Here is a 15,431-nt window from a genome sequence, read left to right on the forward strand (position 1 = left end):
CTCTCTCTCTCTCTGCCCCGTCTCGCCGTCTCTCTCTCTCTCTCTCTCTCTCTCTCTCTCTCTCTCTCTCTCTCTCGCCATCTCTCTCTCTCTCTCTCTCTCGCCATCTCTCTCTCTCTCTCTCTCTCTCTCTCTCTCTGCCCCGTCTCGCCATCTCTCTCTCTCTCTCTGCCCCGTCTCGCCATCTCTCTCTCTCTCTCTGCCCCGTCTCGCCATCTCTCTCTCTCTCTCTCTGCCCCGTCTCGCCATCTCTCTCTCTCTCTCTCTCTCTCTCTCTCTCTCTCTCTCTCTCTCTCTCTCTGCCCCGTCTCGCCATCTCTCTCTCTCTCTCTCTGCCCTGTCTCGCCATCTCTCTCTCTCTCTCTCTCTCTCTCTCTCTCTGCCCCGTCTCGCCATCTCTCTCTCTCTCTCTCTCTCTCTCTCTGCCCCGTCTCGCCATCTCTCTCTCTCTCTCTCTCTCTGCCCCGTCTCGCCATCTCTCTCTCTCTCTCTCTCTCTCTCTCTCTGCCCCGTCTCGCCATCTCTCTCTCTCTCTCTCTCTCTCTCTCTCTCTCTCTCTGCCCCGTCTCGCCATCTCTCTCTCTCTCTCTCTCTGCCCCGTCTCGCCATCTCTCTCTCTCTCTCTCTGCCCCGTCTCGCCATCTCTCTCTCTCTCTCTCTGCCCCGTCTCGCCATCTCTCTCTCTCTCTGCCCCGTCTCGCCGTCTCTCTCTCTCTCTCTCTGCCCCGTCTCGCCATCTCTCTCTCTCTCTCTCTCTGCCCCGTCTCGCCGTCTCTCTCTCTCTCTCTCTCTCTGCCCCGTCTCGCCATCTCTCTCTCTCTCTCTCTGTCTGTCCCGTCTCGCCATCTCTCTCGCTCTCTCTCTGTCTGTCCCGTCTCGCCATCTCTCTCGCTCTCTCTCTGTCTGTCCCGTCTCGCCATCTCTCTCGCTCTCTCTCTCTCCCCCCCATCTCGCCATCTCTCTCTCTCTCTCCCGATGAAAACAATGGAGACCCTGAAAAATTTATGTCCGAGAAGAAAGATGACACGGCTACAGCTCCAGCTTTGATGATCGCTTCATATCCTATAGAATAGGAGCATTGGCATCACACAAGAACACTTCAGTACTCGCATTTCGTTTATTCAAAAGGACTTACCCACGACTCGTGGTACAGAACAGTGAGCAGGTACATGGCGTAGTCATAATTCTGCTGTTTCAGTGGACAACTGTGGAAAAAGAAGAAATTCAAATCAAAAAGACATGGAACATTTTTACAATTAATAAGCTTATGTTAACGGAGTGTACCATTTTTAAAAGAGTACAGAAGAGAACTGTTTAACAAAACTACCATATCTACAATATGAAAGCTTTGAATTGCAACAAATCGGTATTGTGAGAAATCGGAAAACAATTATCTGTCCTGCAGGTTTTCTTGTGTGTTAATGATGGAAACAGAGAGATGATTCAGACCCAGCCTTGTCACAAATGCCCAAATCTGCAGAAAACCCAGAAATCGATCGAGTTATTTTCTAAGCAAATTAACATGCTGTATTTAGAAGCTGACACCGTAGAACTGAGAGGCTTAATGTCCTTTAATGGACTCCTCCTTATAGCTCAGTTGTTGTTTACCCTCTCTGTTGCTCGTCTGATGAGTCGGGGAGGTGATGTCTACTGCCATTTCTGGTAGATACCTCCAGAGTGATAACGTCCCTTTGGTTTAACTCCGGTCTCAGCTAAAACACATGCCAGCATCTAGCAGCTTTTTTGCAAGTTTCTAACATGACACGGATGCCTGTAATCGTATTGCTGGTGGTCTCACCAGATGGAGATGTGCACTGTGCAAGTGCTGAATACTGATGTACTGTACAGACGATGTTCTACTGAGATTTTAATGTATTGTGTTTGGCATGCATGCGCTTGCAATACACAAGCCGTCTTTACTGCAAGCTTTGGTACAATGAGTCCACTGTGCCACACCTTAGGAACACCTTGATCCTTGGGTTTAGGCATGCCAACAAGTCAAAAACACAGAAAAACATTAAGCAAACCCAAAGAATGCCTTTACCCATGAACAACCTGGGATAGCGTGGAATGCTTTGAAGCCAAAAACAGACCTAGTCGATATTTACACCTTAACAAACCTTTTAAAATCATTTGTTCCGTGTTGAAAAGATGCTTGACTGAAAAAGTGTTCAGACGAGTTTTACTAAAGGATTATGGGTATCTTGTCTAGACAGCGTGTTGGACATGATGCCACTGCGATATTTTATTTAATTACTCCTTAATTCTTCCCTGTAGGGCAGCGGTGGCTCAAGCGCTTAAGGCTTCGAGTTGTTGATTGAAAGCCCCAGCGCTACCATGCTGCCACTGTTGGGCCCTTGAACAAGGCCCCTAACCCTCTCTGCTCCAGGTATCATGTTGTATCATGGCTGACACTGTGCTCTCACCCCAGCCCACAAAAAGATGTCATATGTGAAGAAGTGAAGAAAGACTTTCGCTGTGCTGTAATGTCTATGTGACAAAATAAAGGCTTCTATCGATCTATTGCTCCTGCACCAAATGTTTCGCTTAGGGATTTCCAAAGTACTCGTTACTATCTAAAAAGGGAATATTCACTGAAAGCAATGCCGTTTTAATAATAAATCAATATGATGGTTTTAATTCATTCATTCATTCATTCATTCATTTTCTCCCGCTTATCCGAACTACCTCGGGTCACGGGCATCAAGGCAGGATATGGTTTTAATTGTTGCTTGAAAATATTCCACAGATCAACTTAATATGCACGAAATTATAACTAGAAAAACTTGTTAACAACAGAAGGTGAGAATGCGGTGCAGGCTACCTGTCAGTGGTGATGGTGAGTACGTCTGTATCTTTGTTGTAACGCTCTCCGCACAGTTTGATCATTTTCTTCCTGGCATGATCGTCTAGATTCAGACTGGACAGCTTTACCTGAGGCGACGATTAAATATTAATAGATGAATAGATATTAGTCTGTTTTACCGTTTCAAATCATATGTAGAAATATAGAGAATAAATGCAGCAAAAGTGAAGCAAAAGTTCCAGATGATATGTAAGTAAATAAATAAATAAATAAATAAATAAACAAACAAACCAATTCCACCAGATTTACAATGCAAATGTTATCACTCTGGCAAGAGAATATATTCAAGAGGAAGAATTAAATATTTATTTATTAAAAAATAAATAAATAAATGTTATTGTCCATGTGCAGATCAGCTCAAAAAAAATTAAAAAAGATTCCTGCATGAGGGTATTAATCCATCATCAAGTGCGACTGAAGCATATGGCAGTAGAGGAACTGATAAATAATAAAGCTAAGTAATAATAATAATAATAATAACTAATTTGGTTGTAGTATAAAGAATGATATGACAATCAGAGGTTACGTTATTAAACTGGTGACTTGGCAAGTAAGGATGTCATATTAACCTGTAGACTAAATGCTGATAAAGAAAAAAAAAATGTAAAAAAAAAATCAATAAATCCTGGGACTTTACAACTAAAGCACGATCCAAAGACAGAAAAGTCATTGGAAGGTTTAGACAAGTCTCACTGTGAGTGTGACGATACGAGCGTCTGGGTTCCTGAGCGATGGCCCAGCAGACACCAAGTCCTTGGTCTGTATCTGGATGGGAAAACGTTCCTGGCACTTCACATCCGAGTCCAGAGCGGCAGGCCACTCGGTGCAGAATGCTGCGGCAAACAAAACACAAGCTCAGAGAGTTCGGAAATGCAACTGTGCTCTGTGCTGCTACCGACAAGAGGAAGGGCAGATTTATAAAAGACGTACGTTTGAGCGCTTCACAGTGTTTCTTGATGGCAGCTGGGGTTAAGTGTAAAAAGTTGGGAACCTGTAAAACAGTGACATGATGTTGATTCTCCAAAAAGGAAAAAGAACAATATATATAGCTTGAAATACGTCATAGTGGTACAGATTTGATCAGGAACTCGATTTTTCAGCAAAAAAACTTCTGTACAGAACAGAGAGTAGTCTCTATGGTGATTGAGTCATGCTAGCTAGCGATATCTAACTTGTTCAGTGTTAGCACACACGTGTTAGAAGGCCTGGTTTAGATATCCGTGTCTGCAAATTTGTGAAGAAGCAAAAGCATTGACGTCTGCCCTCAGACTTGAACGTGCACTGAAATAAAAAAGACCATTCAAATGCATAGTATTGAAGCCATGTGATTAAGCTGAGTAATATCAACACCATCAGGTTTCATGCATCCAATATGATCATCACATATGTTTAAAACCCTGAATGAAATCAAACTCTGAGCTCACATCCGAGCTGAGAATCGAACCCACGAAGTGCGGGAGTCACATGAAATATGTTACCACTGTGCTACCATATATGCTTTAATCGACTAAATTTAGTACTATAGCTATAATTTAGTTCCCATTAGGGTTCACAGTGTACGGTGCTGGTGCACGGTGTGGGTGCTAGTGCACGGTGCTTGTGCACGGGGTGGGCGCGCGGTGCACGGTGCGGGCGCGCGGTGTACGGTGCGGGCGCGCGGTGTAAGGTGAGGGCGCGCGGTGTAAGGTGAGGGCGCGCGGTGTAAGGTGAGGGCGCGCAGTGTAAGGTGAGGGCGCGCAGTGTAAGGTGAGGGCGCGCTGTGTAAGGTGAGGGCGCGCAGTGTAAGGTGAGGGCGCGCAGTGTAAGGTGAGGGCGCGCAGTGTAAGGTGAGGGCGCGCAGTGTAAGGTGAGGGCGCGCAGTGTAAGGTGAGGGCGCGCAGTGTAAGGTGAGGGCGCGCAGTGTAAGGTGCGGGCGCGCAGTGTAAGGTGCGGGCGCGCAGTGTAAGGTGCGGGCGCGCAGTGTAAGGTGAGGGCGCGCAGTGTAAGGTGAGGGCGCGCAGTGTAAGGTGAGGGCGCGCAGTGTAAGGTGAGGGCGCGCAGTGTAAGGTGAGGGCGCGCAGTGTAAGGTGAGGGCGCGCAGTGTAAGGTGAGGGCGCGCAGTGTAAGGTGAGGGCGCGCAGTGTAAGGTGAGGGCGCGCAGTGTAAGGTGAGGGCGCGCAGTGTAAGGTGAGGGCGCGCAGTGTAAGGTGAGGGCGCGCAGTGTAAGGTGCGGGCGCGCAGTGTAAGGTGAGGGCGCGCAGTGTAAGGTGAGGGCGCGCAGTGTAAGGTGAGGGCGTGCAGTGTAAGGTGAGGGCGCGCAGTGTAAGGTGAGGGCGCGCAGTGTAAGGTGAGGGCGCGCAGTGTAAGGTGAGGGCGCGCAGTGTAAGGTGAGGGCGCGCAGTGTAAGGTGCAGGTGCAGGTGCAGTGTAAATTGCACAGTGTTTGGTGTGAATGCCCCAAACTGCACTCAACCCTCAACTGCACAGTTGTATGAATGAGATAAAATCACACAGTGCTTACGTTTACTAAATGTAAGTAGCTCTGGATAACAATGTCTACAAAATGCTGTACATGTAAGTGCACAGTGTATAGCCTATGAAAACCTTAAAATAAAATGCCACCATTTACAAAATCTTCATACAGTTAATCTGGCAGCTCGTCTCACCTTTATGAGTTCCAGATTGCCCTTTTTCTCAGGAGGCACTCCTCTTTTCACTGGGTAGCCCATTCGCACTGGTAGTGGCACAGCATCGGGTTTAAAAGGCTTAGCGGTGGGATAAACTGCAGTCCAGTCCTGATCCACCACCATCCGCTCTGTCCGCGGCTCTCCAGCCTGCATTGCGCAGAGGAAAAAACCCTGCGTGTCATTCTGAAGCCCTAACCGAAACGCTTTAAGATTAAACTAAATAAAGAAATTAATCAGTACTTGCCGCCCTTCTCGGTTTCCTCGGGCCCCGACTGCCTCTCTCTAATACCCCTGGAATGGAAATAAAGACAGCTGTGAAAATAGTTGAAGGATTCAAGTGTCATTAAAAGGTGATCACTACTATTATAATAATACAGTTTAATTAAGCTGTCATGATAGTAGTTACATCACTTGTGGCTAAGGTTTAAATAAACAAACAAACAAACAAATAAATAAATAAATTTAAAAAACCTCATTCATTTTATTTGCCCTTTTAAGCGCCCGTTGGTGTGGGCCATCAAAACAACCGAACAAGGTCTTAATCCTAAAACAGTTCTTTAAGTGATTATAGGCTGTACATATGACTTGTGACTATACTGTATGTCTTGTATCTCAGCATCATTACAGATAACGGTGGCATTAAATCTATTTGGTAAAGATCGCATTCACATGTTGCTTCGACATCACTACTTTATAGTATTGTAGTAATTTAACACAGCATGAACCAACCGCGGCCCTGTACTCTTTCACCCATTAGTGCTTCCACATGCTGATCCAGCTCATTAGCTAAGGAACACTTATTACTGAGCTGAAGCTAAAGCAACTACACTCGCATGAGCAGGGGTTACACCAGGACTAGGACAGTGTTGGCCAACAAGATTTGTCCCCTTTGTTACGACAACATACGACAACTTGGCTAATTTAATAAGCCAAGAAATGTTTTACATTCTTACATGCAGCTTTAAGTTCTTGGGAGTTCACATCTCTGAGGACCTGTACTGGCACCAGAACATTTCAGCTCTGGTTAGGAAGGCACAACAACACCTGGTCTTCTTGAGGAGTCTTAAGAAAGCTCATCTGTCCCCAGGGATTTTAAGGAGTTTCTACCGCTGCAACATCGAGAGCATCCTGACCATCTCCATCACTGTATGGTACAAATGCTCCACTGTGTGTGAATGTAAAGCCCTGCAAATGGTGGTCAAAATCACCCAAAGCATCACTGGTACCACCTGCCATTGAGCACCTTCACCACAGCAGATGTCTGCGCAGAGCGAACATCATCATTAAGGACTCTTCACATCCCAGTCACAAACTGTTTAACCTCCTTCCATCAAGAAGGAGATACAGGAACATCCGCACCAGAACCAGCAGGTTCAGGGACAGCTTCTGACTCACACTACTGAATTCTACACTACACCGTTAAGTTTTTACACTGTAAAAAATACTGTATATAACTTTTGTACAATTCTACATACAATGTACATGTCACATATTGTATTTTTTTATACTCCTCATTTCTCTACAAACATAGTGACTATTTTATTTATGTGTATCTTATAGCCTTTATATTTATTCACTGTATATATGTTTACATATATATTCAATTCAATTCAAATTTGTATCTATTGAGTCTTTTACAATGGACATTGTCTCAAAGCGGCTTTACAGAACAAACACAGAACAAAAAGTTATTATAAAGAATAATAGAAAAATTAATACGATACAAAAATTCAAGATTAATATTAGATATATTTAAATGTGGATGTATTTATCCCCAATGAGCAAGTCTGAGGTGACTCAGGTGACTGTAGGGAGGAAAAACTCCCTTAGATGGTAAAGGAAGAAACGTTGAGAAGAACCAGAGTCAAAGGGGAACTTCGTCCTCATATGGGTGACACCGGAGGGTGTGATTATAAATATACAGTCTGATAAATGTTGTATTGATGAGGAGGTTGTTGTCCTCAAAGACCACATGGAGTTGGCATCTCCTCTTTAGTATAGAAGAGTCCAACTGTATCTCTCTCTCTCTCTCTCTCTCTCTCTCTCTCTCTCTATATATATATATATATATATATATATATATATATATATATATATATATATATATATATATATATACACATACATGCATGTATGTATGTATGTATAGCGTCCAACACACTAGTCTACTTGCACAATTGATTCTCTTTGCACTTCTGGTAGATGCCAAACTGCATTTCGTTGCTGTGTATCTGTACTATACAATGACAATAATACAATGACTAACAATGGGACTAACATAGATAAATCTATCCATGTACACTTCGAGATAAATTGTGTTCTTGTGCGCATATAAACACACACACACTCTCTCTCTCACACACACACACACACACTCACACAGACAGACACACAGACAGAGGCACACACAGACAGACAGACAGACAGACAGACACACAGACAGAGGCACACACAGACAGAGGCACACACAGACAGAGGCACACACAGACAGAGGCACACACAGACAGAGGCACACACAGACAGACAGACAGACACACAGACAGAGGCACACACAGACAGAGGCACACACAGACAGAGGCACACACAGACAGAGGCACACACAGACACACAGACAGAGGCACACACAGACAGAGGCGCACACACAGACAGAGGCACACACAGACAGACAGACAGACAGACAGACAGACAGACAGACACACACAGACAGACAGACAGACAGACAGACAGACAGACACACACACACACACACACACACACACACACACACACACACACACACACACACACACACACACACACACACGTGTGGTCTACATGAGAATGTACTGAAACATTTATAAAACAGTACAGATTATTAACAGTAGTCACTTATACAGTCCTGTATCCCAAACACAACACGCATAGTGACAAACCCTCACCTTGGCTCCCAGCGCCATTGCTCGTCTGCAGTCTTATGGAATATGCGAATCTTTGGTTAAGTAAAATAAATGTGTTAAATCCGTTCCTTTTGCATGTTAACCTAATTAAGGGCGAAAGCACGGGACTGAGCGTGGACGCCGCCATGATGCGTCTGTCCGGTGTATCACGTACCGTTAGAGGGCGCAAAGATACACTGAGCTTCACATCATTTCCGCACCAAGTCCTGTGGTGTAAATGCTATCTAGATCTGCGCCTTAAACGTGCGTCGCGAAGTAGCGAATAACGTACTACGGTGGCTCAGACGGCGCAGATCCGCACCTGCCTTAATAAAGCGAAGTAAAAAAAAGTTTCGTTGGCACATAAACACATAAATAATTCGTTCAACTTTCCATTTATCTCAAAAACCTACCTGCACATTTATCATACAGATAGAATAGTATGTAGTGGTATTATACTAGTGTAGTGTAATGCGGTATAGTGTAGTATAATGCGGTATAGTGTGTTATAGTATGGTGTAGTGCAGTATGGTATGTTAAAGTATTATGGTTTATGGTAGGCGGGGCCAAGCGCCGCTTAGCGAATAGAGGGCGGAGCCAAGAAAAGTGAGTTGTTGCAAACTACACCTGACCTTCACATTAACCCTCCAAGGTCAGAGGTGTCACAGTATAGTGGTGTAGTGTAGTATAGTATAGTATAGTATATAGTATAGTATAGTGTAGTATAATATAATATAATATAGTATAATATAATATAGTATAGTATAGTATAATGTATAGTATAGTGCAGTATAGTGTAGTATAGTATATAGTATAGTATAGTATAATATAGTGTAGTATAGTGTAGTATAATATAATATAATATAGTATAGTATAATGTATAGTATAGTGCAGTATAGTGTAGTATAGTATATAGTATAGTGTAGTATAATATAATATAATATAGTATAGTATAATGTATAGTATAGTGCAGTATAGTGTAGTATAGTATATAGTATAGTGTAGTATAATATAATATAATATAGTACAATATAATATAATATAATATAGTATAGTATAATGTATAGTATAGTGCAGTATAGTGTAGTATAGTATATAGTATAGTATAGTATAATATAGTGTAGTATAGTGTAGTGTAGTATAGTATAATGTATAGTATAGTGCAGTATAGTGTAGTATAGTATATAGTATAGTATAGTATAATATAGTGTAGTATAATATAATATAATATAGTATAATATAATATAATATAGTATAGTATAATGTATAGTATAGTGCAGTATAGTGTAGTATAGTATATAGTATAGTATAGTATAATATAGTGTAGTATAGTATAGTATATAGTATAGTATAGTATAATATAGTGTAGTATAGTGTAGTATAATATAATATAATATAGTATAGTATAATGTATAGTATAGTGCAGTATAGTGTAGTATAGTATATAGTATAGTATAGTATAATATAGTGTAGTATAATATAATATAGTATAGTATAATGTATAGTATAGTGTAGTATAGTATATAGTATAGTATAGTATAACATAGTGTAGTATAGTATAATATAGCGCAGTATAGTGTAGTATACTATACTACACTATACTGCGCTATACTATTCTATATATTACACTATACTATTCTATATACTATACTATACTGCACTTTACTGCACTATACTATTCTATTCCATATACTATACTATACTACACTATACACCTCACGTGTATTTTGCTCACGTCACGTGATGTTAGGTGAAAATCAAAAATTAGCACAACATGGACATGTGACATTCTGAATATTAGCTTAATATTTGCATAATCTCTCTATTTGAATGCATCATACATACTAATACTTACTGCTTACTTGCCCTCGTTTGTGGGGAGAAGCAGCCTTGTACTGCCTGTTTTGGTCTCCATCTTGTGGGCAGTTTTCAGTATGTAAGTGAATGAGTGAGCATTTTCTGACAAAGTAATGCTGTGGTGCCCTGCGACGGGTTGGCACTCCGTCCAGGGTGTATCCTGCCTTGATGCCCAATGATGCCTGAGATAGGCACAGGCTCCCCGTGACCCGAGGTAGTTCGGATAAGCGGTAGAAGATGAATGAATGAATGAATAATGCTGTGGTGGAACAATAACAACACTATTATTATTATTATTATTATTATTATTATTATTATTTTAGTAGTATTATTTTTAGTTTATAAAAAAAATATGTTTGATGTACAGTAATGTCACATATACAACAGCATCACATATTTAACAAAAACTTTAAAGGTAAAAGCAGCTTGCTATGAATTTGTTTATGTAAAATGTTTGTTGTTGACTTATGCAAATTACTGTTTTTTCATGAAAATGCAAAGCATGTTGTGGTTAATTATTAAACCTGGTATATACCTGGTACATAAAACCCTTCTTTTTGTCTGACCACAGCATCCATCTGATAGCATTTCTTCTATATTCAGAGCTGATATAGAACTTAGCATGAAACATAGAAGAACGTAGAAATGACTTCCTCATGGTGCGTTAGCTCCAAGGTCTCATCTGTAAATTAATAATTTGACCAACATGCTGTAAACACTTGTGAGAATTAACTTCACATGTAATAGTAAAATTGCATCTTGAGATTCACTTGTTATCAGTTTGGTGTCTGTACAACACCAGATTATTACAGATTTAACAGGTTCAGACTGCTGGCAGAAATGTATTTGCTTGTTAGAGGAAAAAAGTGTAATTACTTCTGAACACAGAGGTTTCAGCTGATTTCTACAGTGTAATTATAGGAGAAACCGATGAGAAATGCTTATGATGTTTTACAAGAAAGAGACACTTGAGACATGAGTGTTGAACAAAAAAAATATAATTTATTGATTATTTAAAAAGATATTTATAAACTGTAAAATTTGTACAGATGTTTATAAATTACATTTTCTTCTTAAAATCCTAAAAATATATATTTAAACTGTATGATATTCATCTTAAAATTATTTGAAACTTATGATTCTCATCTTAAAATCCTAAAAATATAAAATAATATATACATATTTACATATCTACAACAATACAAGAAACTTACTACATATATTATACCTCTAGTGAAGAATATGAGGTGAACATAAAAGAGACACTTGAGACATGAGTGCTGAAGCAAAATAAATAATTTATTGATTATTTAAAAAGCTTAAATATTATTTATAATTATATATTACATAATTATATATTATAATTATGTATTAAATAAAAATATTAATATTATAATATAAAAGCTTATTGATTTTTTAAAAAGCTATTTATGAACGGTAAACTTATTACAGATATTAATACATTTATACCAAAACGAATGCTCAAATTTAATTGGAATAAGTTGTAATTTTTAATTATTTCAAGACTATTTTATTAGTATTATTTTAGTAGCATGGGCAGTTAAAGCTGTAATTCAATGAAGGTTAATTTTATTGTTAATATTTATTATTCCAGAATAATTACTCACAGAGTAACGCTATCATTGGCAAAGTGCTGTGGTATAAATGCATTAACAAACTGTACATTAGTGGTGTGGATGATGGTTAGAGGGGGTTTAGAAGACGCTGAGAGGGGGGTTAGTGGTGGTTCAGGGAGTTAGGGGTGCACTACATTTACAACAATCTTAAAATCCTAATAATATAAAATAATATATACATATTTACATATCTACAACAATAAAATATACTAACTACAGATATTATACCTCTAGTGAAGAACATGAGGTGATGGATATGAGGTGAAGGTTTACTGTATGTACTAAATTTACATCTCTCTCATTAAAGCCGAAATCATCCTAACAGGGATTTGGACGGGCCTACTGATAAATTCCACCTCCCCATCAGGATCCACACGCCGCCTACTACTAGGAGGAGCTTCCTGATTGAAGTCCTCTTCGTCCCTCCTCCTCCTGCCCTGCTGTGGAACTGGAAGAACCATGATGGCATGGGCATAAGGCTGACCAGGCACTATGTCTTCGGTGTTAACGTGATAGTGAGGTCGAGGAAGAGGAACTGTAGAGTGGCGTGGACTCTGTGAAGGGGGTGGCGTCCTCAAAGGGGATGGACTTCTTACAGGAAATGGGACCCATAGAGGGGATGGGCTCCTCAAAGGTGATGGGCCCCATATAGGGGATAGACCCCTCATAGGTGGGGATTGGCAGGGGATAGGGAATGGGCTTGACACCTCATGCTCACCACCATCACACGCTTCATTTGGTCGCCCGGGCCTGTCGTCGTCGTCCTCGTTATCGCTGATCTCTCTGCTGTAGTAGAGCTCGTCCTCCGGAAAAGTTTCTGCCGTCTCCCTCCGTCTCCCTGTGTCAAAAGAGATGAACAATCAATGCGACACATCTAATACCATCTGATAAAAGGAAGCAGAAACCTTTAGTTTAATAGCACAGTGTCTGTTTTGTACAGCAGGAAAATCTCCCTCTAAACCGGCTTTACACAAAAAGCATTTATTATACACTATAGTGATAAACAAAGCCTCGCTGTCCAGAATTTAAACAGCAACTTTATACTTTTGGTTAATCTGCACTGTACATTGCCACACGAGCTCTATTTATTTGTACTGATTGAGCTTTGCTCAGCTCGCTGCCTTTCCTAACAGCACCTTTCAAACTCAGCTTTCACAACAAATGACACTGAAAAATCGCTCTTAGAAATATCTTCCAAACATAAACAATTAAGGAATTTCATCCTTTTTTATTTCTTCTTGTGAGATATACATAAATATGTACAAAGACAAACTTAAGTAAAATTGGCCGTATATTTACAGATTCGAGTTTCCCGAGTCAATAACTCCTGAGCTAAACGCTCTTATTACACAAATAACACCTCTTTTCTATCTTAGTAATGTAGAGAAACAGCTACAGCCCAATTTTCCTCTGCGGTGGACAAAACACACAAGTCTCTATGTGCAGACGACTAAGAGAAAGATTCCAAGGGCCGTCTGCAAAATGCAAAACCTGAAAAGCGAATACTAAAAATCAGTCAATAACTTCACTGTAATACACTTTACTGTCACCAAATTCAGCTCACACATCACTGATGTCCTGATAGTTATACTAGAACACTTATTTTGATAAACCTTGTTTTTTGATTATTTTTTATAAATATTAATAAATATTGGTTTCAATTTTCACCACCAGCTTGTGTTTTTAAAAACCATAGGCTTAGTTATCATACAGTGAACATTTATTAAAACGTTTTGCCAAATGGTTTAACGTTTTAGACTGTTGTTATACTGTTTATGAATCAATTTCTGTAACGCAAAACTGACAACACAAAAATAATTAGCTATGCTAACTAGCCGTCTAGCTAATCTTCGCTAACATTCCTAATCGGCTTGACTTTAATAAACTCCAAGTAAACTTTAAGAACAAGTTAAAATGATAATTTAATACATTTAGAGACACTTGTAATCGAGTCTGTTGGCCTTGATACTGTCATTATTGACTGTAGTGTTGTAACTTTATGTCCGCTAACTTTAGCATAACGATCGTGTATGTAAATCGATTAGCCTAATAACGATTAGCCGAACAGGTCGCGTTTCTCAAAACCACATAAAACCAGATTCCTGATTGCGTTTCCGCCTGTTTAGTGATATATAAAAGCGCTTTAAACACTTGATACTTAAGTGAAAAAGAGAAAAGTCAGTAAGTTACCGTTCCAGGGGTCGTACAGTCCACTCCATCCGGGCTCGGGATCCACATCCTGGTGCTGCGTCGCGTCTCCTCCGAAGTTCATCATCGCTGCCGGTGTAGAGTCGGTGTAGGGATGAAAATCCACAAATGGAGGCGGAGAACAAGTAAAATAGCGGTGTAGAAATACTGCAGTCGGTAATCTACGTCTTGCGAGCTTCACCACCGCGACACTTCTGATTTAAAAACATTCCAAGATTTAAACACAAACAAATGCCATTACTAGGTCGACGTGTCACGTGACACCAAAAAAGCTCCCAGTGAGGCCATCCTTAAAAATATTTTAGTTTGCAGTAACAGTAAAAAAAAAAAAAAAGGTCGGTAGGTAGGTCTATATTTTTTTTTTAAGTTTCAATGTAAAAAAAAAAAAATTACAATTTTGGTGATGGTGATTACGTAGGTATGACTTTAAACAAATTAGCATATCGTGACGTCACTGACTGGGTCTTCAACCCGTGCCTTCGGGCGCATCATTGCAAACCTTATTTTAATGCTTATTTTAGATGTATTATGGTGAACGAACCCGTTAATATTATTTTATTGCTTTTGTATTAGTTGTTTGAAGAGTAAAAAAAAAAAAGGTCGGTCTTAACGCAAATGTACAAATAAATTAAAATAAATTAAGGTGATATGATTCATATGATTAAGGTGAATAAATTGCATATATTATACAGTCATTTGACAAAATTAGGACATCCCATAAAAGTTGTCATAATGTCTAGAGTAAATAATAAAGTATTTTTGAATTCTAGCTTTGAAGCTGAAATCCTACATTATGTTGGTGACATTATCACGTGATCAGTAATAAAAAGTCTGCAAGACCCATTTTGATTGTACATTTATTTATTGCACAAATTCACCATTACATTACCAGGAAATGCAGTATGATAGAAAACAGACCAGTTTAAAAGAGTGATGAATAATATTGTTTTTTATGTCCAAATTCATGTCTCCGGGAGTCTCGCGCATATTGATAGCGGCTCCCTGATGCCCGCAAATTAGTTAAAAATCTCCCGGAATCTAGAGCCAGCGAGCAAGAACGCGCATGCGCGATAGAGAGGGCGGGGGAGCGAAAGACCTTGCGTGTGTGTGTGCTAGTGTGCGTCATTAAGCACATGTAAGACAGAGAGCATCCTGATTGGCCTGTTTCGGTAAATCAACCAATCAATTGTCAGTGTGGGCGGGCTTTTATCTCTTCTCCCGAACCAAATTAGTGTATCTAGAAACAGGAGCGCCATCATGGCCCATGGCAGAGGGACAGAGCC

At 40.2% G+C, this 15,431-nt stretch overlaps 1 protein-coding gene across 1 annotated transcript in view; it reads right to left on the reverse strand.

Annotated features, from left to right (window-relative positions):
• The window catches only part of mrps35 (mitochondrial ribosomal protein S35), a 12,642-nt gene extending 3,989 nt beyond the window's left edge, over positions 1 to 8,653 (reverse strand). The window contains exons 1-7 of the mRNA XM_060887232.1: positions 8,450 to 8,653; positions 5,776 to 5,822; positions 5,511 to 5,678; positions 3,797 to 3,857; positions 3,560 to 3,699; positions 2,825 to 2,934; positions 1,136 to 1,205 (exon numbers count right to left, since the gene is read on the reverse strand). Coding sequence (XP_060743215.1) covers positions 1,136 to 1,205; positions 2,825 to 2,934; positions 3,560 to 3,699; positions 3,797 to 3,857; positions 5,511 to 5,678; positions 5,776 to 5,822; positions 8,450 to 8,594 — 741 coding nt within the window. The 5' untranslated portion in view covers positions 8,595 to 8,653. The remainder of the gene's footprint in view (positions 1 to 1,135; positions 1,206 to 2,824; positions 2,935 to 3,559; positions 3,700 to 3,796; positions 3,858 to 5,510; positions 5,679 to 5,775; positions 5,823 to 8,449) is intronic.
• Between the last annotated feature and the right edge of the window lie 6,778 nt (positions 8,654 to 15,431).

Source organism: Tachysurus vachellii, chromosome 14, assembly GCF_030014155.1.
Source record: "Tachysurus vachellii isolate PV-2020 chromosome 14, HZAU_Pvac_v1, whole genome shotgun sequence".
Taxonomy (NCBI): Eukaryota; Metazoa; Chordata; class Actinopteri; order Siluriformes; family Bagridae; genus Tachysurus; species Tachysurus vachellii.